This window comes from Colobus angolensis, unplaced genomic scaffold (genome assembly GCF_000951035.1).
Source record: "Colobus angolensis palliatus isolate OR3802 unplaced genomic scaffold, Cang.pa_1.0 Scaffold155, whole genome shotgun sequence".
NCBI lineage: Eukaryota > Metazoa > Chordata > Mammalia > Primates > Cercopithecidae > Colobus > Colobus angolensis.
In genome coordinates, this window is record NW_012114655.1 from 4,535,960 (window position 1) to 4,563,230 (window position 27,271).

At 42.5% G+C, this 27,271-nt stretch overlaps 1 protein-coding gene across 1 annotated transcript in view; it reads left to right on the forward strand.

The window, feature by feature from the left end:
• Positions 1-27,271, forward strand: part of CEP192 (centrosomal protein 192kDa) — a 144,529-nt gene that overhangs the window by 113,190 nt on the left and 4,068 nt on the right. Inside the window, 12 exon segments of the mRNA XM_011936637.1 lie at positions 889-930; positions 2,349-2,535; positions 5,572-5,750; positions 6,252-6,375; positions 8,241-8,346; positions 9,076-9,283; positions 12,277-12,356; positions 13,759-13,854; positions 20,027-20,146; positions 20,574-20,695; positions 22,865-22,991; positions 23,788-23,846. Coding sequence (XP_011792027.1) covers positions 889-930; positions 2,349-2,535; positions 5,572-5,750; positions 6,252-6,375; positions 8,241-8,346; positions 9,076-9,283; positions 12,277-12,356; positions 13,759-13,854; positions 20,027-20,146; positions 20,574-20,695; positions 22,865-22,991; positions 23,788-23,846 — 1,450 coding nt within the window.

The window sequence follows — 27,271 nt, forward strand, 5'->3', positions numbered from 1 at the left end:
TTTTTGAGACGGAGTCTTGCTCTGTCCCCCAGGCTGGAGTGCAGTGGCGTGATCTCTGCTCACTGCAAGCTCTGCCTCCCGGTTTCACGCCATTCTCCTGCCTCAACCTCCCAAGTAGCTGGGACTACAGGCGTCCACCATCACTCCCAGCTAATTATTTTGTATTTTTTAGTAGAGATGGGATTTCACCATGTTAGCCAGGATGGTCTCGATCTCCTGACTTCTTGATCCCCTCTCCTTGGCCTCCCAAAGTGCTGGGTTTTCCAGGCATGAGCCACCGCACCCGGCCACAGTAGAGTATTTTGAAGCCATTAGAACAATAATATGAATCTGTTCTGAATGACATGGAAAGCTCTTCATTTATCACAAAACCTTTTTGAAGTTTACGTAGTAAGATCTCATTTTGCTAAAAATTATTACATAAGTAAAATTACAGGCATATACACATCCAAATAATAAGTGGCTAGTTTTGGTGGTAAATTTCAGGTGGTAGCTTTTCCCTGTTTTTATTTTCAGCTTCTTTAGTGATGGATTATATTTTGCTTCTGAAATATGAAGTGATAAAAGGACATTTGTGCCTTGGTAGGGGTGATGTTGAATAGTTTGTGAACTTTTCAATAAGTGGGTGTCTAGATCATCTGCTCAAAGGGAAGACAAGGATGAGTTAGTTAAGAATGACAAAAAGACTTGAAATGGACTTGTTAGGAGTGTGCTAGGGGACCAGAGCAAAGGAAAAAAACCTTGGATTTGAAGTGGAAACTGAAGACCCATCAGTCCCACTGCAGCCCCACCTCTTCCTCAAAGGAAGGATCCAAATACGAGATAAGCTGAAGTGTGCTATGGAGATGGAACACTAACACTTAGTAACACGGTGCAACTGTAGTGAAGACTGTAGGCAGCCAGAGTTTGCAGTGGTTCAGAAGGTGGCATAGCCCCATACGACAACAGTCCTCTTGTTGAATGGTGGATGCATCCTGAGAAGACAGAGTGCTAGTAGGTCTGTGGACACTGGATGCAGAGGTACTGGATGCAGTCCTTGTCCATGAGGGGCTTACAGACTAAGGGGAAGACAGATGACTCAGGTGTGATGTGAAAAGTGGTGTGATAGAGAGAGCTGTGTTTATAAATCTGGGAGGGCACCTCACTTAGAATGAGATGATTCTTGAGGTATACTTGAAGAAAAAGGAGGAGTTGGTAAGGTGAAGATGAGACCAGAATAAGGGCGAATGCTCCAGGTAGAGCTGCATGTCCAAAAATTAAGTAAACATATTGTATTAAGAGTTGTGTTGACAGCCAACCAAGAGCTCAAGTAGCTGTCAAGATCACCCATCTAAGATGGGATTGAGCTGGGACTCAGGCCAGGTCTTTGGGACACCAGAATTTCACCTCAAGGAATATTGTATTCCTTGCAATTATATGCTTATTGTCCAGATGAATGGAGGAAACAGTTTCACTTTATTTCTTGGTTTGTACCATAGATCACCTGTGAGTACGCTGCAGTTGAAGCTTTTATGTGATGAATTTCAGTAACATTTCCTTGAGCATATTACTATTCCAAGGATTTGTAACAATCTTGCTTTTACAAAATGTGTAATTTATGGCACATATTTTTGTAGTTGATTTAAACTTTTTCAGTCAGGAGTCTTGGTTAAGTTATAAATTTAAATTTATAGTTACTGTGTTCTTTTAAAATTTCCATGTCAAAATATATGATACTCAAGGACTATCTAATTTAACATTTCTTGTATATACAAATTTGGGTGGCCTAATCTAGAGATGTTAATCTTGAATACTATTTCACTAATCTAATTATATTAGTAGTGCTGGTTTCTAGATTTACTTTAAATTGAATGTCTGTGAGACTGCTACTTAAAAATCATGGACCCTTAACTTCTGCGCTTCAGATTCTCCCTCTTTGCAGTAAGGGTAACAGTACCTATCTCAAAGAATTGTTTTGAAAATTAACTAAATTAATATATATAAAGGGATTAGAACAATGTGTACATTAAGCTTCATATAAGTGTTTGTTGCCGAATATATCTGCAAAAGCATTCTTATTTTAATGCTCACAACCCCTGATACAGATCGTTACTCTATATTATAGTTGAGGAAACTAAGTTCAGAGAGGCTAAGTAACTTGCCAAAAGTCACAAAGTAAATGAGTGGCAAAGGTAGTTCAAATTCAGGTTCCAAGTCTGAGCTGTCAGCCACTGGTGCTGAATTGACTGTAATTTTGTGCCAGGAGGTATACTACTAATCCCAATGTCACCTCCCCTAACCCAGGAAACTAATATTCTATAGCTGTAAATATACAAATGTATCTGTTACTTTGTGGTGTGCTTGTGTGAACATTAATGTATTTCAAACATTATTTTCTATTTCAGTATATGATCTTCCCCAACGGCCTAATGATGTTCAGCTCTTTTATGGAAGCATGTGTAAAATTATACTTTCAGTAATTGGAGAATTCAGAGATTGCATTTCTAGCAGAGAATTCCTTCAGCCTTCTTCCAAAGCTAGCTTGGAATCTACAAGGTAAAATAAATGGCCAGATTTCAGGATGATTCGATTCATAGCAAAGCTGATCTTTTTTCCTGTACTTTACTATTATTATTATTTTGTCTCAAAATTTTTATTTCACCTTTATTTTAAAATTTAAGTTGAAATAATTTCAAACTTTCAGGAAAGTTTAGAAATAGTGCAGAGAACTCCCATATACGCTGTACTCAGACTCACGTTGTTTTACCACCTTTACCTTATCATCCTCTATTTATATGGAACATTTTTCTGAACCATCTAAGAGTAAGTTTCAGGCATGATAACCAATTAGCGCTAAATTTCCTAAAAACACTCTCCTACGGCCGGGCTTGGTGGCTCACGCCTGTAATCCCAGCACTTTGGGAGGCCAAGGCAGGCGGATCACAAGGTCAGATGAGATCATCCTAGCTAACACAGTGAAACCCCGTCTCTACTAAAAATACAAAAAAAAAAAAAAACATTAGCTGGGCATTGCGGTGGGCACCTGTAGTCCCAGCTACTGGGGAGGCTGAGGCAGGAGAATGGTGTGAACCCAGGAGGCGGAGCTTGCAGTGAGCTGAGATGAGGCCATTGCATTCCAGCCTGGGTGATAGAGCAAGACTCTGTCTCAAAAACAAAACAAAAAAAACAGTCTCCTGCATAGCCCTGGAAAACTCATCCAAGTTAGGACATTTAATAGCAATACACTACAATCATTTAGTCCACAGGTTCCATCCACACGTTATTGTTTGTTCCAATAATGTCCTTTATATTATAGTTAAATGACAAAACAACAACAAAAAATAACCTTCATCTTTGCCGCTTCCTTCTGGTCCAGAATGTAATCTAACATCACGTGCTGCAGTCTGCTTACTCTCTTTCAGAATAGAGTTCCTTAGCCTTTCCTTATCTTTCCTGACTGAGATAATACAGAAGCTTCGATTATTGTATCAGATCCATGAAATCAAAGACTTCACCCAGAATTAAGCTTACTAGTAATTTTAGATGAAGCCTGGAGAAGTCTGGGACTGGCGGTGGCGCTTCCTAGGTCCTTTTGGCCTCATTAATACTTGAGCTCTTGTTCAGTTTTGACACAAGGTCTCTAAATTGTGCGTGTGCTACATGGCTTACCCAAAAGGAGGAGCTGTATTGAGCATGAGAGTTCTATTTTGCACTTTGATAATCATATAACTTTTGTGGTAATTTTCAAATAACCGTATCCCATAAAATCAGAAGCTTCAGGTTTCTTTACCACAAATAATTCTAGACAGAGCAGATACTTCTTGCAAAAAGCATTCCATAGATAAGGACATTAGTGTGTTTGCTAGGAGATCTGTCACTAGCAAGATCACCAGCAGATTTCACCAAATCACCTTTCTTTTTTATTGAACATTCCTTGGTAAAAATGAGAAAATAGATTGCAGGCCAACTGCTAACCCTTTCTTACCAATGACCTTGATGTTTTTTTGGAGTCCAGGCCAGTTACTTTGTAAAACATCCCGCAATTTCAGTTTGCAGATTCAGTTTTCACACTTTTGACGGGAATGATGCTGTTTGTTTTCTCGGTGCATCTTCTCAGGCAGTGTACAATGCTAATTTGTCCTATCACTAATACTATTTTCATCACTTAGTTAAAAATGGTGCCTGCCAGATTTCTCCACTGTCAAGCTGATGAATACCTTAGAGGGAGTTCCTTAAAGATCATGATTATCTGTTCCTTATCGAATTGTGAGCATCCATTGATGCGTGTTGCCTGAATTATCTTTATCATGGTTACCGAAGGGTGATTTCTAATCCATCTTTCTACATGTATTATTTGGCTTTTTCCTGTGAGGAAGAGATTTGCTTTTGGCCCTTTTGTGTAATGAGTCACTGATGCTGGAGTGGGCTCCTGGGCGCAGCGTGGGTCCTTCACTGTCGTTATTTGGTCCTGCTTTCCATTCTGGTCCTTCACTGTGGTGATTTGGTCCCGCGTTGCATTCTGGTCCTTCACTGTGGTGATTTGGTCCCGCGTTGCATTCTGGCTTCCGATCCTGTTGATGGGTCCCCTGTCCTTCTTGGAGCACTTTCTTACTCATTGGCACAGCAGGATGTTTAGGCTCATCCTGTACTTTCCCTGCGCTCCCCGCCCCACCCCCGCCCCCGGAATAACCATTTCTCTTAGGAGCTAAGAGTAGAGAATGGTGTTAGAAACCAGGGTGCGGGCACTAGGTGTACTCATGCTGTTGAGGTACCCTTGCTTCTAGGCTCTCCCTGTGGACAAACCCAGGAAACGTGGACTAATACACAGATCCACACACTTCTGTATTTACTTGTGTTTATAAATATGTTAAATGAGCTTCCTCTGAAGCTTCCAATTCTAGTCTAACACCACAGTGCCTTTCCACATTTATACCCTTTTCTCCAGTACTGGGAACCCTGGCCCCATTATCCTCAATATATTTACATTTTTACTTAATCCTCCTATTTTTTAACTAATCTTTCCATTGCATGGCTGTCTCCCTGAGCCCAGTGCTGCTGATCCAGACTGGCTGACTGTTCCTGCAAGTCCCAGTGCAACCACCCACCCCTGTCACCCCTATACTTCATGTATTTTTTTTAAAGACAGGGTTTTGCTGTGTAGCCCAGGTTGGACTCCTGGCCTCAAGTAGTTCTCCTGCCTCAGCCTTCCTGGTAGCTGGGACTACAGACAACTGCCACCACTCCCAGCTAATTTTTCTTTTATCTTTTTGTAGAGGTGGTGTCTTGCTATGTTGCCTAGGCTGTTCTCAAACTCCTAGCCTCAAGTGATCCTCCCGCCTCAGCCTCCCAAAGTGCTGGGATTATAGGCATGAGTCACCACACCCAGCCTATACACACTGTAAACTATACACAATATGAATAATTTTTATTGCTAAAAAATACCTGATATATAATGCACTTTTAACTTTGTCTTAATGTTTTTAGATTTATGAAGAATTAATGTAAAAATATGTGATACAATCTGGCCTTTTATCATTTTTAACTTCTATCTCTGTCTCTTCTTGTCTTTTTCATTTTTAAATAATTTTTTAGTGACTTGGGAGCTTCTGGGAGACATGGTGGCAACATCTCTTTGGATGTTTTACCAGTCAAAGGTCCTCAGGGTTCTCCTCTTCTCTCACAGGCGGCTCGCCCGCCTCCGAATCAGCTGGCCTCCGAAGAGCCGTGGACTGTCCTACCTGAGCACTTGATTCTAGTAGCTCCTTCTCCTTGTGAGTATGTCAGCTGTGACACCTCAGAGGTCTGTTCTGGCGTCTGGGCCTGTACTCCCTTTGTACCCATGGCCCATCCAAGACACACATGGGCTGTTGCACATTGAGCTGTGCCTTGCCCAGGTCCTGCTTCCACTGTTGGAGACCCCACTCAGACTTAACTAGAGCAAAGTCCTTGTCCCAGGGCCACACTCCTCAACGAGGCTCCCAGTTCCCCAGTGGCAGAGTCACGCCCCGGCCCACAGAGATACAGCATTGGTGCAGAGTAGAGTGAATCCGCTATGCAGGTGTGTGCTCAGGTTAAGACCAAGCAGTGACAATTTCCAGGTTTCCTTTTTCCTTTTGTTTACTACCAAGGATTGGAAATTTCTGTAATTGCGCAGTTGAGAAAGCAGTAGCATACTCATGTATCTATTTAGGGTTCTGATTTATTAGTTGTTAACATTTGTCTTTTTCACTGTTGTTAAATGTAAGTAACATTTTATTTATCTGACCAAATAGGTGATATGGCAAAAACTGAATGTTTTCAGATTGTGAATAACTCTGTGAGGTTATTGAGATTTGAGCTGTGCTGGCCAGCGCATTGCCTCACAGTCACACCGCAGCATGGATGTGTTGCCCCAGAGTAAGTCTGACTTCTGTGTTCCTCTGCATGTTACTTAGATGCTGGCTTGGTGACTTTCTAAAGGTCAAATAATACGTCATTGTAGTTTATCCAGTTAAATTTTGCACCGTGCTGACTCTGCACAAAGCGCGTGCATGGTTCTGCAGGTCAGCTGTGAGCTCAAGTGGCAGGCGGACTAGTGGAGCAGAGAGCTGCACACAGCTGGTTATGCTGTCACCCAAGAGGGTAAAGGGACACGCACATTTGAGGTGGAACAGAGTCCCTGGTGTGGAAGACTTCAGAGCGTTTCCTTCTGAGGACTCTGCCCGGAAATGACGAAGCAAGGAATGCGGCTAGACATGGGATGAGGGTCGCAATGTGTGCCGAGCCCAGACACTTCTGCACTTCTTATCTTGGTTTGGGTTGTGTGTTCTGCTCGCTTTTTCTGAATGTTTTTCAGACAAAGCTTCCTCACTTTTAGTATGTATGAGCCGTAACCTTGCTGACCGTTTTCTACGTAGAATATTCTAGGACAGAAGGAAGTCTTTTGGGGCCAGCCGTTTACACGCGGCTGCCTGCCCTCTGTCCACAGCCTGGTTGTCGATAGATGGGAAAGCCACAGCTCTGCAGCGTTTCGGGACTTCGCCTGGTCAGCGCATGATGCCCGCGTCTGCGTGTTCCTTTCTGTCTGGGATTAGCAGCTTTGCAGAAAGACAACATGAAATTGATTTAGTTTTTGCAAAACGATATGCTGAAATTTTAGGAATGTTTACTTGACTGAGACTTTGAGCTGAGGCATGGTTAGGGATACTCCAGAGAGACGTTGTGGGGACCAGAGCAGTCAATTCGGCATGCAGCAAGTGTTTCTCATGTGCCACACACCCTTTCAGCTAATGGTAGAGCAGGTTCCTCACAGGCCGCTTTTTCTGTAGCCCCGTGTGTTTATCAGGGGAAGACAATCTTGCCCTGTCATTTTTGACATGTTGACTGAAATAGCTTTTCAGTTGGTGATTTCTTTAAAAATCACAAGTCTGATCCCATTGTCCACTTTTAAACTCTTCTCTGGCATCCCCTGGCTCTTGAAGAGAGTATTGAGCCCAGAAAATATGAGCAGCCGGGTCATATAGAAACACATTTTTGGGCCGGGCACGGTGGCTCAAGCCTGTAATCCCAGCACTTTGGGAGGCCGAGACGGGTGGATCACGAAGTCAGGAGATTGAGACCATCCTGGCTAACACGGTGAAACCCCGTCTCTACTAAAAAATACAAAAAACTAGCCGGGCGAGGTGGCGGGCGCCTGTAGTCCCAGCTACTCGGGAGGCTGAGGCAGGAGAATGGCGTAAACCCGGGAGGCGGAGCTTGCAGTGAGCCGAGATCGCGCCACTGAACTCCAGCCTGGGCGACAGAGCGAGACTCCGTCTCAAAAAAAAAAAAAAGAAACACATTTTTTTCTTCATTTCTTCTCCGTCTCCCTCACCCTTTTTTCCAGTTTCCTCTGCAGCAGCTTCATTCTGTCCGTGCTGCACCTACATTCTTCTTTATTCTGACATGGCTCAGAGCTTTTGTAGTCTTGGTCTATTGCTCTAGAAATTTTTACCGTGAGTTGCTTTTAAAATGATATTCCTAAGTCATGGTTTGTTTTCACATGAGTTTTGCCTGCGTCATGGGTTCATGCTGGCAAGTTCCTTGTTAGCCGTTGAGTCGCGTGGAGGTGGGCTGTGCGCGTGGGAGCCTCATGGGAGCCACATGGGAGTGAGCTCTGTTCTCTGCTCTTCCTGAGCAGTGAGGAAATGGCCATTGGCTGGTAGACAGTATTTATAACTCCTATGATTACTGCTGTTGAAATGCAGGCTTTTTAAAATTTTCTTACTAATTTTTTTTTAAAGGAGTAAACTACAAATTCTTGTGAGTCCTAATTCCTCCTTATCCACAAAACAGTCAATGTTCCCGTGGAGTGGTTTGATCTATATACACTGTGATGCTGGACAGAAGGTACTTTTAAAAGTGGTTTGGTTTTTCTTTGAGTGACAGTTCTGTTAGTTTGTAGCTTCAGTTTCATAATCCTTATTAGCACTTAATTTCAGAAATCAAATGAAAGTATACTTGGCGCTTCATATTTGTGGGTTCCACATCCAAGGATTGAAATTATTCAACCACAGATTGAAATTATTTGGGGGAAAAATAATACAAATAAATACAATATAACAAATGTTTGCATAGCATTTGCACTGTGTTAGGTATTATAAGTACCCTAGAGGTGAACTAAAGTGTATGGGAGGATGTATGTAGGTTATGTGCAAATACTGTGTCACTTTATATACAGGACTTGAGCATTGAGGATTTTAGCGTCCTCAGGGGATCCTGGAACTGATCTGCCATGGATACCGAGGCATGATTATTTGTATTCTGAGGCCAACTAGTTAGAGCATTGGTATAGAATTTTTCCATAGTGATCAGAACAATTATCTTGGGGAATGGGTGTGGAGAGTGGAGCCTAGAAGTGATTACTAATTTACGAAATTTGCTTTAAAAACAAAGGTAGTGGGAGAGAGGAGATAGAGTCACAGATTTTCCTTGAGATCTAAATAAACTTTAATTCCTAAATTTATTGATGTTTCGTTTGGCATTTCTTTTCTCTACCATGATTTAAAAATGGAATTGTTTCGTTTAAAATGATAAGTACGTTTTTTGTAGCTTATCCCTTTCTTTGGCTCATTTCAGAAAATTGTGAAAGTTCAAATTCGAGAAGATTTAACTCAAGTGGACCTTTTAACTCGTTTGACCTCCAAACCATTTGGAATTCTTTCCCCAGTATCTGAGCCTTCAGTTAGTCATTTGGTGAAACCAATGACAAAACCACCTTCCACAAAAGTTGAAATAAGAAACAAGAGTATTACTTTTCCTACAACAGAACCTGGTGAAACTTCAGGTATTGTATCACAAAATTATGTAATTCAAATGTCTGCTGATATGTTGAGTCTAATGCTTAATTCTTAGCCATAATAAGTTGGTGATAAATACAAATTTCCTCCTACTTCAGGAGGAAAGTAGTCACTAGCAATCATTTCAATGATGGGCTGGATTTGGGATCTGAACAATCTTGAAATGTGAAATCTTGGCATTTACTAACTGTGTATTCCAGGAATCTTAGGTTTTATTTGATGGTCAAAATCTTTCCTGTGCAACTCTCACAAGATCCTTGACCACAATTGTTAATAAGTTAGCAGATGAAGAAGACAGGACAGTGGGTGGAGCCTGGCTTCATCACTTACTCACATGACATTGAGGCTCCAGACAGGTCCAGTAGACTTGCTCAGTTTCCCCATTTGTAAAATGGCCTTTGGAATTAACTCCTTCCAGAGAAGTCTTCGAGGATAAATTTAGTAATTCCTGTATGGGCAGACCCTGACTTACGGCGGCTCGATTTACCATTTTTTGACCTAGTGGTGATGTGAAAGCCATGTGCATTCAGTGAAAATCACACTTTGATTTTTGACCTTGCCCTGGGTAGCGACACACGGTGCTGCACCCTCTTGTGATTCTGGGCGGCGGCAACCCTGAGCCACAGCTTCTAGTCAGCCACGATCACAAGGGTGAACAGCGGATACTGTATTCTGCAGTGCACTGTCTTCAGTAAATGACATGAGATATTCCACCCCTTGTTATAAAATGAACTTTGTGTTAGAGGATTTGCCCATTTGTGAGCTCAGGTAAGTGTTCTCCGCACGTTTAAGGCAGGCTCGGCTAAGCTATGAAGTTGGGTAGGTTGGGGGATTAAATGCGTTTTCCGCTTAGGTTCATTTCAACTTAGGATGGGTTTATTGGGACGTGAGGAGCGTTCGTGTTCAGTGGTAGTGATATATGTACAGCAGTTAGCATGCTGTGTGTTGTCCGTTATGCACTCTGTATTGCTAACATTCCTCGAGAGTCCTGAGATCAGTTCTTTTTGTCCCTGTCTCTCTCACTGCTGGCTCAGGCTCAATGAGCAGTGTTGTCGGGGACCTGTTAGAAACGCTGTGGGAGCATCTCGTGCCTGGCCCTCTAACTCCTCGCCTCTCCAGTGATGTTGTCTACCCCCAGCCTCAGCCTCCTGCTTCCATGGTCTTCCTCCTGGACCTTGTTGTTCAGCTCTGGAGCTCCCCACTCTGAGCCTGGCAGTTGCTGACTGTCACCCATCTCTTCAGCTCACTCACCCAGGGCTCATAGCAGTTCTCTGTCCTCCCTGAGACCCCCCTGCCCGAGGGCCCTGCCTGTTTTGTGCTCTCTCCCAGCCCGCCCATGCCCCTCTCCTCTTGTCACTCCCTGGACTCCTGAGTCTGTCCTTACAGTTGCTGTTTCCCAGGCTTCCGTGACTGTGGGGTGCTCTTCTCCCTCTCTGTTCCTGCCTGGCAAGATCCCAACCCTGGCTTGTCCCAGGAGCCTAGCTCCTCCTGCCTCCACCCTTGCAGTGAAACCACACTGGAGGGAGCTGCTCCGCCCTGCTGGGGGTTCCTGGTGCCCCTCCACATGAGGCTTTGCTGCCTCTGCGCCTCTCTGTGTGTCCTGCAGCTCCCGCCACCCCCCGCAACTGGGAGCTCTTCTTTCCTCTGGGAGCTTCTGCCCGCTCCCCTGCTCCTGCTGCCACTCTTCCTAACCCTTGACTTTGCCTCACACGTGAAAAATAGAGAGGCCCTGAGACTCAGTGAAAGGCTTCTGTTTCCATCACAGATGAACCCTCTGCCTGGAACCGGGCCTGTCCCTTCTCACCTTTCGGGGGGCTTCCTGTGGTCCCCTCTCTCTCCAGAGCCATCAGCTTCTCCCTCCTTGTTGATGCATCTCCACCAGCACCCAGTATACTCCACCATTACTGGGTTAAGAAGCATCTTCCTTGGCCCCCACACCCTTTCCTTGTGGCTACCCCCGTCTCAGAGCCCCCTGCCCTCACTTCCTTAGGCTTTGGCTGCCGTCACCTCATGCCCGGAACCCCGTCCTGTGGAGGTCACTTAAGAGCTCCATGTGCCAAATCCAGGGTCTGTTTTGTGTCTTGGTTGACTTGACCTCCCAGCACTGTCGACTGCCCCTCCACTTTGGAGGACTCCTCCATGCAGCTGCTGTGCCCTGGGGCTCAGGTTTTCCTGCCTCACCTGCCCCTGCTCAGATCCCTTGTTGACTCCTCTCCCCGATTTCTGAAGACTGGCAGGGTCCTGGCCCGGCCTGCCTGTGCCTTTCTTTCTGTCTGTGTTCTCCTGTGTGATGATGGCCTGTGGCCTGTGACTCTCATGACTTCCCATGTGCTCGAGCCCAGGCATCACACCCCGGCGCCTGCTTGGCTCCCACATGTGGGCGTCTCACGGGCACATCAGGTGTGATATGCCCAGGAGAAGCCCTACACCTCCTCCAGGCTCAACCACGTCAGTAAGTGGCAACACTGTCTGTTCATCGGATGTTATTTCTGAGCTCTCTTCTTCCTCCCTCTTCCCACTCAGTCCATCAGCAAGTCCTGTGAAGCCTGTCTTCAGAGTAGAGGCCACACATGCCCGCGTCTTTTTGTCCCCTTTGCCACTGCTGGAGGCAGTCACCCTGTGCGTCATCTCACAGCCAAACTGCTGCAGCCATGACTGACTTGGGCTTCCTCGTCCACTTCAATGCCTTGCAGTATCTTTTCTACAGGGCAGTCTATAACGCTTTAAAAATGTAAATCATCTTATTGCTCCTCTGCATAAGCCCCTCGGTATCTTTGCATTATACTTGTAATAAAACCTAAAACAGAATATCTGACATACCTGATTTTTTAAGAAAATACTGTGATTCTTGTTGAACTGCTTTAGGGATCTAATGATTGGGTTTTTTTAACCCCAGTATGAGGTAGTAAGGCCTGTCACAGTCATCTGCTTGTTCTCCAGTCTCTCTGAGTTTGAGTTATGATATATGTGTTCCTTTTAGAGAGCTGTCTGGAACTCGAGAATCATGGCACCACAGACGTGAAATGGCATCTGTCATCTTTAGCTCCAGCTTATGTCAAGGTCAGTCATGACTTCCTCAGATATAATCGTTTTAATGTTTAAACTTTTTCCAGGACGTTCTAAAAACTGACTATGAGCATAGGTTGATATTGCTGGTTATTTGCTTGTTTGTTTTCTGAGACAAAAGTCTTGCTCTGTCGCCCAGGCTGGAGTGCAGTGGTGTGAACACTGCTCACTGTAGCCTCAACCTCCCAGGCTCAAGTGATCCTCTGGCCTCCGCTTCCCATGTGGCTGGGACCACAGGTGTGTACCACCATGTCCAGCTAACTTTTTGTTTTTTTGTAGAGATGGAGCCTGACTTCACTGCCCAGTCTGGTCTCGAACTCCTGACCTCAAGCAATCTTCCTACCTCAGCTTCCCAAAGTGTTGGGATTACAGGTGTGAGCTGCTGCACCTGGCCTTGCTGGTTATTTGTTCCACCAATTCATTTAGTTGGTTTTCTCTTTAGATGAGGATGATATATGTCCAGTCTTTTTCACAAGGTGGTTTTGAGAGTCAAATTAGAGAATGTGTGTGGAAATACATGTTTGCTCCATTTAATGCTGTCTCCTCGCCCTAATTTTATCTGAAATAACTTTATTTTGAGAAATATGTAAAAACTGTATTTCTGAGCATTGTATGTACACATGCATGGCTTTCCCCTCATGTTCTGAGTGCTGTCCTATGTTCCCAGCCAGCGGTGCAGGAAAGGGAGCTGAGCGCTCTTTGCCAGTGAGTGGTAGACTACTGTCTGTGGCAGTAGTCTCCACCAGGCTACCGCCTGAATTCAGTGGGTTTGTCATTGGTGGTGTTTAGAACAGGGCTGTGGTCTCTCTGCCATATATTTTGTGTGATAGTAACAGTTTTGAGCCATAATACTAACAAAATGTGTAGAAAAAAACAGTTTCTGGACCTACTGTGAAAAAATTAAAAATTACTTGGGAGGCTGAGGTGGGAAGATCACTTGAGCCCAGGCAGTTGAGGCTGCAGTGAGCCATGATTGTGCCACTGCACACCAGCCTAGGCAGCAGAGCAGGTATTACCCTGTCTTAAAAAAATAAGTAAATACAAATTAAAAACTGGTATTGCATAAGTTATTAAAATGCACTTTCAACAGGGTCTTCAGAGTCTTTGAGCAAAAGATAGTTATTTGACATTGTGAGCCTCACCATAAAGATCACTATAGCCAGGGAAGTGATAAAAGTCGCCTCGTGTGACCTCTCCTTTGGTGATGTGAGTCAGCATGATGGCCTTCTGCAGAGCTCAGTCAGGTAGCACTCCCATTTTGGGAATACCTTGCATTCTCCTTTTCAGCTGCTAAGTGTGGTGGTGTGTTCTCAGCAGCCATGGAGGTAATAGTGTCTTTGTGGGATTGATCCGTTGGCTTTATGGTTTTTAATTTGTTTAAATGATTGCTTTGCAGGGAGTTGATGAAAGTGGAGATGTTTTTAGAGCCACCTATGCAGCATTCAGATGTTCTCCTATTTCTGGTCTACTGGAAAGCCATGGGATCCAAAAAGTAGGTTTCGATATTTTTTTCCATAGGCAGTTAGTAAGAACATCATGTAAATTGTCCAGGAGTGCCTCATTTGATTCCACCCATTTAGCTTGTTTCACCCAGAGCATTGCTACTCACAGAGCGAGTGTGCACCCGAGAGAAGAGCCTGCCTCACTCACAATGTGCTGTAGCAGACAGTCTTAGTGTGAAGCAGCAGTCAGCTAAACAAAGTGGCGCACTTAGCAGTAAAGACCACAGACTGCCAGTGCTTACAGTCATACTACACTGATGGAGATGAGAGTTTTGTCTATCAGCCGTAGCCAGAAAAACCTGCCATTACTCAAAAACAGTTCAGTGTTTGTGGCATAGTCAGCAGTGCATCTTCATGGGTGACACATCCGTCCAGCTACTATGACCCTCTTAAATGTTAATTTATTTCTATACCTGACATATTCCCTTCAAATGTCTCCTAATAACGCTAATCCCCCACCTGGCCTCAGCAATATACTTTTTCATTCTAATTGCTGAAGCTTACTGGCTCATTTATTAGACATTCAGACTTAAAGTAAGTTATAGAATGTAGCTGTGAACTCAGAAATGACCATAAAGAATCTTGAAGCAGCTGTAGCAGTTGTTGCAAACTACACACTTGACTGGGTCTGTATAACAGACTTTCAGAGGGTTTCTCACTTTTTTTGGAAAGACACACAGTTCTACACGTGTAGTTTAGTTCATTTCCCAAACCACAACAGAAGCAAAGCAGAAGAATGGGATAAACACACTGTTCAAGTAGAGTTCAACGTATGAGGAGGTATTGCAAAAAGAAACCCAACAAGAAAGACATCCCATGTCAATCGATCAGAAGACTTAACCTTGTTAAGACAGCAGTACTCCCTAAATTGATCTACATGTTCAACACAGTCCCAACCCAAACCCAAGCTGGGCCCAAAGCAATCTATAGTTAATGCTGTTCCTGTCAAACTACCAACGTCATTTTTCACAAAACTGGAAACTACTATGCTAAAATTCATACAAAGCCAAAAAAACAACCTGAATAACAAAAGCAGTCCTAAGCAAGAAGAACAAATCTGGAGGCATCGTGCTACCTGACTAAAACTATACTATAAGGCTGCAGTAACCATAACAGCGTGGTAGCAAAACAGAAACAGACATATAAACCAGTGGAACAGAATAGAGAACCCAGAAATAAAGCCACATACCTACAACCATCTGATCTTCAACAAATCAGCAAAAATTAGCAATGGGGAAAGGACTCCCTATTCAATAAATAGTGCTGGAATAGCTGGCCAACCATATGGAAAGGAATGAAATTGGACCCCTGCCTTTCACCACATACAAAGATTAACTCAAGGTGGATTAAATATTTGAACATAAGACCTCAAACTGTAAGAATCCTAGAAGAAAACTTAGGAAACACCATTTTGGACTTTGTTCTTGGGAAATAATTTTTGACTAAATTCTCAAAAGCAACTGTAATTAAAAAAAAACAAACATTGACAAATGGGACCTAATTAAAGAGCTTCTGCATGGCAAAAGAAACTATCAACAGAGTAAACAGACAACCTACAGAAGAGGAGAAAACATTCACAAACTGTACATCTGACAAAGTCTAATACCCGGGATCTATAAGGAACTTAAAACAATTGAACAAGCCCCAAACAATTCACCCCATTAAAAATGAGCAGAAGACATGAACAGACACTTCTCAGAAGAAGACATACAAGCAGCCAACAAACATGAAACAATGCTCCAATCACTTATCATCAAGAAATGCAAATCAAAACTACAATGAGATACCATCTCACAGCCGCCAGTATGGCTGTTATTAAAAAGTCAGCAGCCTGGGCAACATGGCGAAACTCTGTCTCTGCAAAAAATACAGAAATTAGCTGGGCATGGTGCCATGCACCTGTAGTCCTACCTACTTGGGAGGCTGAGGTGGGAGGATTGCTTGAACCCAAGAGGCAGAGGTTGTAGTGAACCAAGATTGTACCACTGCACTCCAGCCTGTGTGACAGGGTGAGACCCTGTCTTCAAAAAAATAAAAAGTCAAAAAACAATAGATGCTAGCAAGTCTGCAGAGAAAAGGGAATGCTTATACATTCAGTGTGAATGTAAATTAGTTCAGCCACCGTGGAGACCAGTTTGGAGATTTCTCAAATAACTGAGAACTACCATTCAACCCAGCAATCCCACTACTGGATGTATACCCAAAAGAAAGCAAATTGTTCTACTAAAAAGATACATGCACATTCATCACCACACTATTCACAGTATCAGAGACATGGATCAATCCACCGTTGATCACCAGTGGACTGGATAAAGAAATGGAGGATTGGTACATGTATATCATGGAATACTGTGTAGCCGTAGAATCAAATCATGTCCTTTGTAGCAACATGGATACAGCTGAAGGCAATTATCCTAAATGAATTAACACAAGAATAGAAAACCAAATGCCACATTTTCTCACTTATAAGTTGGAGCTAAATATTGGGTACTCATGGACATAAAGATGACAGCAATAGAAACTGGGGGCTACTGGAAGGGGGAAAAGGGCTGAAAAATTAACTGTTGGGTACCTGGGTGATGGGATCATTCATTCCTCAAACCCGAGCATCGTGCAGTATACCCAGGTGACAGACCTGCACATGTACCCCCTGAATCTAAAATAAAAGTTGGAAAAGAAAGAAGGAACAACAATAGGCCCCTGGTGGTAAAGATATAGGTGTCATGCATCTATTTTAAAAAGAAAAAAAAACTGAAATTTTTATTTATTTATTTATTTTTTGAGACGGAGTCTTGCTCTGTTGCCCAGGCTGGAGTGCAGTGGCCGGATCTCAGCTCAATGCAAGCTCCGCCTCCCGGGTTCCTGCCATTCTTCTGCCTCAGGCCGAGGCGGGTGGATCACGAGGTCAGGAGATTGAGACCATCCTAGATAACCCAGTGAAACCCCGTCTCCACTAAAAGATACAAACAATTAGCCAGGCGTGGTGGCAGCGCCTGTAGTCCCAGCTACTTGGGAGGCTGAGGCAGGAGAATGGCGTGAACCCGGGAGACAGAGCTTGCAGTGAGCTGAGATTCGGCCACTGCACTCCAGCCTGGGTGACAGAGCCAGACTGCTTCTCAAAAAAAAAAAAAAAGAAGAGGAGGTTATTAGGGAGAACTGACTCACACGATCACAAGGCGAAGTCACACAATAGGCCGTCTGCAAGCTGGGGAAGAGAGAAGCCCCGTAGCAGCTCAGTCTGAGTCTAAAAGCCTCAAAAGAGGGAAGCCATCAGTGCAGCCTTCAGTCTGTGGCCAGACCGTCAGAGGGCCCCTGGCCAAACACCAAGTACAAAGGCTGAAGAACTTGGAGTCTGATTTCCAAGGACAGCAGGAACAGAAGGAAGCATCCAGCACGGGATAAAAGTGAAAGCCAAGAGACTCAGCAAGCAAGGTTATCTCACTTTCTTCCACCTGCCTCCTCCTAGCCTGCTGGCAGCTGATTGGATGTGCTCACCCACATTAGGGTGGGCGTTCCTCTCTCAATTCGCAGACCAAATGTCAGTCTCCCCTGGCAACACCCTCACAGACACACCCAGAAACAATACTTTAGCAGCCATCTAGGCCTCTCCTTCAATCCAATTGAGTTGACACCTAGTATTTTTGGGGTTTTGCTGTTGTTGTTGTTGTTGTTGTTTTGAGATGGAGTCTCGCTCTGTCGCCCAGGCTGGAGTGCAGTGGTTCAGTCTTGGCTCACTGCAACCTCTGCCTCCTGGGTTCAAGTGATTCTCCTGCCTCAGCCTCCAAGTAGCTGGGACTACAGGCGCCCACCACCACGCTCGGCTAATTTTTTGTATTTTTAGTAGAGACAGGGTTTCACCATGTTAGCCAGGATGGTTTCGGTCTCCTGACCATGTGATCCGCCTGCCTTGGCCTCCCAAAGTGAAGGGATTACAGACATGAGCCGCCGCACCTGGCCTGAGTTGACACCTAATATTAACCATCGCACTTACCTAGTACCATATACAGAGATTCACTGAAAATCGACTATAGACCATAAACATTAGACCTAAAGCTATAAAACCTCTAAAAGACGACACAGGAATGCATCTTCATGACCTGAGGTTAAGCATTGGTTTCTTAGATTTGACACCAGTAAAGCACAAGCCACAAAAGAGAAAATAGGTGAATTATCAATATCAAAAACATTTGTGCTTCAAACAAAACCATCAAGACTATGAAAGACACAGAATAGGGACAGAAATTTGCAGATGATATTTTTGACAAAGGACTTGTATCCAGAATATGTGAAGAGCTCTTACAACCCAGTAAAAAGACAAATAGCCCAATTTTTTAAATGAGCAGAGGATTTGAATAGACATTTTCCCAAAGAAAACATACAAGTGATCAATAAACATGTGAGAAGATGCTTAGAATTCCTAGTCATTAGCAAAATGCAATCAAAACGAGAAAGTATCACTTAACACCTACTAAGATGGCTGTGAGTTTTAGAAAAACAGAAAATAACAAGTGTTGTTGAGGATGTGGGGAAATTGGAACCCTCATGCATTGCTGGAGGGAATGTCAAATGGTACCGCCACTGTGGAAAATAATTGGGCAGTTTCTCAATAAGCCAAACAGAATTACTGTATGACCCAGCAATTCCACCTCTGGATATACACTAGAAAAGTTGAAGCAGATTTTGAAACAAAAACATGTTCACAGCAGTGTTATTCATAGTAGACAAAACAGTGGGAACCACCCAAATGTCTGATGGATCGATAAACAAAATCTGGTATATCTGTAAAATGAAACATTATTTGGCAGTGAAAAGGAATGGAGTTACTGGTACATGCTGTATCCAGATGGATGAACCTTGAAAACATTGTGCTAAGTGAGAGAAGCCAGTCACAGAAGCCTCCAGATGTGTGATTCTGTTTATGTGAAATGTCTAGGATATGCAGATCTCCGGAGAGAAAGTGGAGTGTGCTTGCCAGGGGATTAGCGGAGATACTGAGTGTTAGAGTTCCCAGTATGTGCCTAGGGTGTAACATGCAATGATACTGGTTTTCCCCTCCTCTGTTCTCTTGTGGTTTTGGTATTTGAAGGGGCATAGTTAGGATTTCGTAGTCCCGTAGTGCCCAGTGGTGGTTTTTACCCTTTCCTTTGGTTTTACTCTTTTCTTCCTTCATCTTCTCAGAGTCCAAGTCCATAGTGGTGTAATTCTCTAGTCAGATGCTCTCCTCTCTCTGACCAGTCCTACTTTTGCTTCCAGGCTCTCAAAAGCCTTGAGCTCAGGCTGACTGGGTTATTACGTTTAAGGTTCTGTGTGGGCAGAAATTAGGCCACTTACGTGTTTTAATGTTTAAGTCCAGACTCAGAAATACTGATTCATTGTTAACCTGATTCATTGTTAACTGATTGATTGTTAGGTGATCAGTATTATCAACACTAAATTATTTGATAAAGCTAAGGCTCTTAATATTGGTAACTGTTATAAAATGCTGTTTTTAAACATTACAACTGTCCCATGATTGAGCTTTTTACAGGTTGTACACATGCAGGCTGTGTTTATCACTGAGCTATGTGCCCAGGGTCCCTGGCTGTGACTGACATTTGGAAGCTAATCATAATGCGAGCTGCCGCTGTGGAGTGTCTGGTGTTTGTCTTGTTCTGCCTCCTTTAGCCGCCGCCCCCCTCCCTGTTGTCCGTCCTCCACAGCTCCTGGCCGCTGTGAGGCCTTTATCCTGGTAATGCTTGGCCAGCAGAGGGTTCCATAAGCATGCGAGGGAAGACAATTGCGCATCTGTGGTTGGACCTTCCTCGTGTAGGTGTTGTACTTGACAGCTTTAGTGCTTTCTGATAACATGCCCCCCCCCCGCAGTAAAGCATTTATTGTACATTTTAAGGAATATGTCATATAAAGCCTTAAGCAAAAATGTGTTTTGGATCTGGTATAGTAACCCGTTAGAAATGACATTGTCCAAATTCTTTCAATTAGTGGGAAAACTAGCCAGTGCAAAAGCATTTGTTCCTTTAATTTTTTCATACCAAGTCTTTGAACTGGTGATCCAGCTGCCACTGGTTGAATGGTCAGTGTCTCAGTTTCTCTTCTGTGTGCATTCTGTAGGTCTCCACCACATTTTTGCCCAGTCTCAGTCTCTCTTCTGTGTGCATTCTGTAGGTCTCCGTCACATTTTTGCCCAGAGGCAGAGGGGATTATGCCCAGTTTTGGGATGTTGAATGTCACCCTCTTAAGGAGCCTCACGTGAAACACACTTTGAGATTCCAGCTCTCTGGACAGGTGAGTAGTACACTGAATTTAAGTAAATCATTATGTGTATTTTAAAAACAGAAAGGAAATTAACAAGAAAAATTGGCCTGAAAATGCAGAATATAGTCCCATAATCCTAATTTTCTTGTTTGTCTGTATTAAGTGGCATGTTTGAGGTCTGGGTTTGGCTGTATTGTTCATACAGCCCATGAAATCCATGTTTAACTTAGTTATGCAAGAAACTCTGTGTGCGTGTGCATCATGCATGCACGTGGGCACATGAGAGAGAGAGGAACCAGGCAGTACAGAGTACAGAGCTTGCAATTTAGGGGATTTAAAAATCTTAAATCTCCTTTTAAAAATTTTTAGAGGAAATGGTAGAATTCAAATAAGTAAATGTCCATATATTTTCTTAGTTTTTATTTCTTCTCCCTTATCCTGTGATTTTTCTGTACAGAGCATCGAAGCAGAAAATGAGCCTGAAAATGCACACCTTTCCACGGATTCCCTCATTAAAATAGATCATTTAGTTAAGCCCCGAAGACAAGCTGTGTCAGAGGCTTCTGCTCACATACCTGAGTATGTTGTTTTTGTCATTCTTACGAGTTCTTTACCAGTACTTTATTGAGGAATAGAGTCAGTAAAATGCTTGATGACTTTACCTGAGTTCACATGCATTAGCAGCACTCCAACCACGATACAGAATATTCCTCTCACCCAGAAATTTCTTACCTGTCCCTTTGCAGTCAAGATTTGTCCTGTTCTGATTTCTGTCATCATAGATTCGTTTTGTTTGAACTTCACATGTATACTTATGAATGTATCTATTCTTTGTGTCTGGCTTCTTTTTCTCCACATTCTGTTTTTAAGAATTCGTTCATGTTATTGAATGTACCTATAGTTCATTTCTTTTTATTGTTTGGTATTCCATTAAATGAACATATCACAATTTATTCATTTTCCTACTGACTTTTGGATGTCTTATAATTTGGAACTATTATGAATTAAGGTGCTGTGAACATTATTCTGTGTGCATTTCTGAAGATGACATACATTTTCATTTCTTTTGAGTAAAAATACCTAATTTTACCCAAAATTGCCGGGTCACATGATAACCATGTGTTGAACTGTAAAATAAACTGCCAAATAGTTTTCCCTAAATAGTTGTACCATTTTATGTTCTCATAAACAGCGTATGAAAGTAGATTCTTAAAAAGCTTTAAAATGTAAAACTTACACCAGCCGCATATATAGCTTTAATGAGAATATTATTTAGTATTATACCTAATGAAAATATTTCTTATAATCCTTAATTAGTAATTAGGTCTAATTAAGTTCTTGAGGAAGATGCCTGGAAAGACAATATATGTTAAATATCTGCTGAATTTAATATAAATTTAGTCATTTACTTTTTGGGAGCCAATAATGCATTTGGAGGAAATTAGAGCCCTTTAAAGAATGCGTGTTCTTGGCACACTCCCTCTGGGCTCTTATGCCTCACTTCTCTCTTGCTCTCCGAGCCCCACGCCTCCACGTCTCCCTTCTGGAGACACAGCCTCGCCAGCCCACAGCTCACACCGGCTGGGGGGAAGCAAACAAGAAACGGGGAGAAGTTACGGAGGCGGCTTGGTCTGTGAAACCTGGGAAGGACTTGCCTGAAAGGGGACATTTAAGTTGAGGAGGATGAGTGGAAATGGCCTAGGTGAGGAGGGTGGGAGAAGTTCAGTGTGAGAGGGGAGTTGGCGGGGGCAAGGCCAGAGCTGGGCCTGGGAGGTGGTTGCTCTTCTGGAGAGCTGGGAAGCCGGGAGTGACGTGATCAGGTGTGCATGTATAGGAGGAGTGACATGATCAGGTATGCGTGTATAGGACAATCCCCTGGCTGTGGTATGACTGATAAGATGGAGGTAAGGAGGGGCTATTTTAAAGGAGTCCAGGAGTAAAATAGTGTCAAGAAATAGGAAGAGAACGGGCAGACTCCTCTTCTCTGAGGATAGGAGGAGGTCCTGTCAGAGATAGGAGGGCCTCTGCGATGGACTGGATGAAGGGTGATGGCTGTGAGAAGGTCGGCTCCCGGATACCATTCAGCAAACACAAGTGGAGGATCAGGTTTGAGGACAAAAATCACAAGTTCATTTTTGTATTTGTGGAGACTGACGGTGTTTGAGCTATCCTGACGGACCATTGTGTAGTGACTGAATAGATAGGGCTGGTGGGGGTTGCCAAGCTAGGTGTGAGGGGAAGGTCCGATGCGCAGAGAGTTGGGGGTGGAGGGGAGCCTGCGGTGACCCGGGAGTGGCCGGAGAAAGGGAAGGCAGATGTGCAGGGTTCAGGAAGCCCAGGCAAGAGCCAGTGGCACCGCCAGCAAACACTGCCTGGAGGCCATACCTGCATCAGGCGCTTGGAGCAGCCTGTGTCCCTGTGATAGTGAAGTACAGTCGGTACTGCAGCGTGAGGGGCCAGGTGAAGTGAACTGAGTTAAAGGGCCACCTTCATACAAACTGGGCTTCTGGCAGGTAGAGACCCAGGCTGTGAGGAGAGTGAGGCCTATCCCGCACACTTTGTGAGAGGATTCCTGCTGTCATCTTCTTCACATAAATTAGATAAGTTGTCATTACAAAACTTATATTTGAAAGTAAATCTCCAGGAAAAACACAAATTAATGCAATACTACATAATTTTAATATATAAAAATAGTTTAAGTTACTGTGGATTTCAAATTCTTAACTTTTACATCTATTTCCAAAGCAGGCAGCTTGATGTGACTGCTCGTGGAGTTTATGCCCCAGAGGACGTGTACAGGTTCCTGCCGACCAGTGTGGGGGAATCACGGACACTCAAAGTCAATCTGCGAAATAATTCTTTTATTACACATTCAGTAAGTTGGAAATATTACTATGGGTTTTGGAAAAATAAATGCATTGAACTTGGATAACAAACATTTTCCTGATGATTCTAACAAACATTTTCCTGATGATTCTATAGACTATATATAAGTTGTAATAATGAGGTAATTTTTAAAAATGCAATATAAGGCCAGGTGCAGTGACTCACACCTGTAATTCAGGACTTTGGGAGGCCAAGGCAGGGGGACTGTTTATGAGCCTAGGAGTTTGAGACCAACCTGGGCAATATAGTAAGACTCCATCTCTACCAAAAAAAAAAAATTAACAGGGCATGGTGGCACGTACCTGTAGTCCCAGCTACTTGGGTGGGGGCTGAGATGAGAGGATCGCTTTAGCCTGGGAGGGTGAGGCTGCAGTGAGCCATGATTGTGCCACTGCACTTCAGCCAGGGTGACAGAGCAAGACCCTGCTCCCATCCCCCCAGAATTCCTTAATATTGTATTTGAAAATAAACCCACTGGAAGTTTGTAACCCTTTACTTGAAAACCAAAAATTTGTTTTTATATTTTAATTTTTAACTTTTTCTTTTTCTTCTGTACTATTATACATACATATTTCTGGACAGCCTTTACTTTAGTTAAAACTAGATTAAATTCATGTTAAAATTTTCTTAAATATGCTTTCATTGCCTTAGCATTTGTTGTCCTACCTAATTTTGTGGCAACACCTAAATTTACGAAATGTATCTGTAATAAATCATGGTATGTTTATATATTCTAGAAGATCTAATTTTCATAACTTTATAAAGTGTTTTCTGTTAAATTCCAGCTGAAGTTTTTGAGCCCCAGAGAGCCATTCTATGTCAGACATTCCAAGTACTCTCTGAGGTAAGTGTATCGCAGATCGCAGATAATTTTAATTTCATCTTTGAATCCTTAAGTCCTTTAATTATTGTAAAGTCTCTCATTTTAGCATCAGGTTCTCGTCAGCGATGCAGGACTTTTGTTTCTTGGGAGTTGGGGCTTGTGAGGTCTCCTCTGCTGCAGGTCCTCCAGATTCCTCACCAGCACCGAACAGCGTTAATCAAATGAGTCTTCGCAAGCAGAAGCAGAGAAAAGGAGCCTGCAGGGGGACAGCTTCTGACTGTCCGTGGTGCACTTAGCGGTGCCGCAGGGCGCAGCATTTGGGCTGGTGTGACCCCTCCCACCCAGGATTTGCAGCCACATAAATCTTAGAGCTGTAATCATCTTAAGATTGACTTTTAGAGTAATTCCTGTTTCAAATGTTATTTTCACTGGTATGCTGAGAGTCAAGGACTTAGATTTTCATTAATTGGGACAAAAACCTTTCCAGGTTAATTGGGAAAACTTTTATTGTGGTGTTTTTCAGTTGTCATTCTTCAGACACCGCTTACTATTCTTAATCAGGGCCTCATTTTCTTATCATCCTTGCTAATTTTCTTTTCTATATGATGCACATTTAGGTTGAACTCTCGAACTGGGTTGTCATTGTTATTTAGAACTTAATAGTAGGGTTCTGTTGGACTTAATGCTGAAGAATAATTTTAATTTCATCTTTGAATCCTTAAGTCCTTTAATTATTTTAAAGTCTCTCATTTTAGCATCAGGAGACTATTCCAGAAACATGTTCTATTCTGTGAACATTTGGACCACTCTGCAAACATTCTAGGCCTGCCATTTATTCACTTAACTAAGACCAGTGGTGCTGTACAATTGAAGCTCACTCACAGCCCTGGATACTGGAAAGATGGTTTGATTGAAGACTGTTCCTTCTACCTTACTCTTTCTTTTTATTCTTTTATCTCTCACACCACCTCTTCCTTCTATGGACTATAAAATATTTTAATATGCTTGAGGGCTAAACCCTTCCTTTCGCTCCCAGGAGACTGACCTAAAGGCACAAACTATAGATTTTAGTTCTGAAAATTCAACAGTGAATACATCTAAAAATTATCATAAACTTGATAAACTCTTTGGCCTCAATTTCCTTATTTGTAAAATGGGAATGCCAATGCTAGCTACTGACAGCATAGAACTGTGAGGAATATAAGAGATGTGGTAATAATGCCCAGACATAGCAAGTGTCAGTGTCAATATCTTCATCATCATCATCATGATCATCATCAAATCTCCCCTGTAGGTGACCTTGGCTGGCAGGATGCATCAACACTCACTCTACAGATTTTGATAGAACCTCATTTTATTATCAGTGTGTCTTCATTTAATCCCTATGACAACTACATAGAAGAGAAAGGCCCAAGTTTAAAAATCAGCCAAATCCAAGTTTTCTGACTTCTGTTCTCCAAGTTCTCCTCTCATAGTAGTAGTCTGTGGATCTCTCCACTTATTGTCGGCTGCCCCAGTTGATTTGAGACTAGCGAGTGATGCTCTAGTGTGTGTAATAATAGGTTGGAACTACTAACATACATGGTAACACGACTGCAGAGGCAATTAGTTTATTCAGAAAAAGATCATTTAAATTTCTAATTGTTGTAACTATTTTTAGTAACTGAATACAAATAGATACTGAATAATTTATCCTGAGCACTATTATTATCTAAACTCAAATTTTATCGTAACTGCATTATTCATTCTGCTTCCTCAGATTGGTTCACATCCCACATCTTCACCAGCAAAATGTTTTGCAGGGTATATTTTTAAACATGCAGTGGATCAATGGAATACTTCTGTAAAAACTGGCATACATCTGTCACAAATTGGAAGGACTTTAGATTTGCATTTCAAGGAGCTCTTCTTACCTTAAAAAATATTTTTTTAGGCTGGGTGCAGTTGTTCACACCTGTAATCCCAGGACTTTGGGAGGCCGAGGCAGGTGGATCATGTGAGGTCAGGAGTTTGGACCAGCCTGGCCAACATAATGAAACCCCATCTCCACTAAAACTACAAAAATTAGCCACACATGGTGGGAGGCGCCTGTAATCCCAGCTACTTGGGAGGCTGAGGTGGGAGAATCTCTTGAACCTGGGAGGCAGTTGTTGTAGTGAGCTGAGATCACGGCACTGTACTCCAGCCTGGGCAACAAGAGTGAAACTCTGTCTCAAAAATAAATAAATAAATAAATAAATAAATAAAATATTTTTCAAAGCTTCTAAACAAAGTTTCATTTAAAAAATTATCTTGAATAGTACCAACTTTAAAAAAAGAATATTTACATATACCCCATCCTCATCTGTAGTTTTGATAAAGCATCATTATTTAAAATAACTTGTTAAATTGCAGCTTTATGTCACTGTTCTCCATTTTATGGCTAGGTATGAGGCAGTCAAAACTTTCCTGCAGTTAAACATTCATTTTCCAACTTCTATTATTGAATACGTCGTCATTTCAAATTCTTTTTTGATGTTATATTCTTTGCTTAATTTGCCTTCACAGATTTTTTTTAAAGAGTCGCTTTTCTGCCAGAATTTGTGGGCCAATTCAGATTTGACTCTTTGCAGAGAAAGAACCTAAACCTATTTCATCACAATAGTGCTACAGATGGCGGAGTCTATTTCTGACAGGGAGTGTAGGGACAAGACCAGCCGAGTGGGAATCAGACAAGGGGATTTTTGAAAGATGCCTAGAACATTTTTAATGAGAAGCTCAAATTTATAAATGAGATGACATTTTGCTTAGCTTCAACTTGTTTTCTATAAACCACTTTTGAGATACGAGATGTGTTCTTTGCTGGTCATGTAAAAGTAGACATTTTTGTGGACGTGAACTTGTAGACTTGCCGTTCCAGTGCTTGAAATTAAGAGTTATAAATTATAGCGCTGCATTCCTGTGCAGCCTGTGTCATGTTAATGGCCTCAGAAGGAACTTAGAAACATGAGAAACTATTTTTAAATTAAGCAAAATTTGGACAGTTCAATTAAGTTAGCATTTAAAATAGTATCGTAAGGTATATAGTTTGTACTCTGAACATATTTAAATCTTTTTAAACTTTGATGCTTTGAAGATAAATTTGAATGAAATAATTTTATACTTTATTAGTGGCAGACACTTAAGTTATTCTGATTATGGTGAGTTTCCAGAAAATCTTCATCGATACTATCACTATGGGACTATAGGGTAAATGCATAATAGTATCGATTTCAGCAATAGCTTTAATAGCAGCAGCTCATTGTAAATTTGGTAAAGTATGAGTAAGAAAATCATGTGTATGAAGTACTAATTCTGTGATCTGTTTAACCAAATGAACTTAACTCTGGGTTACAGGAAACTTTTAAAGTAAATTTTAGGCAAAGAAAGGTGGAAACACTGGCTTCTTTATAACAGAGAATGACCTG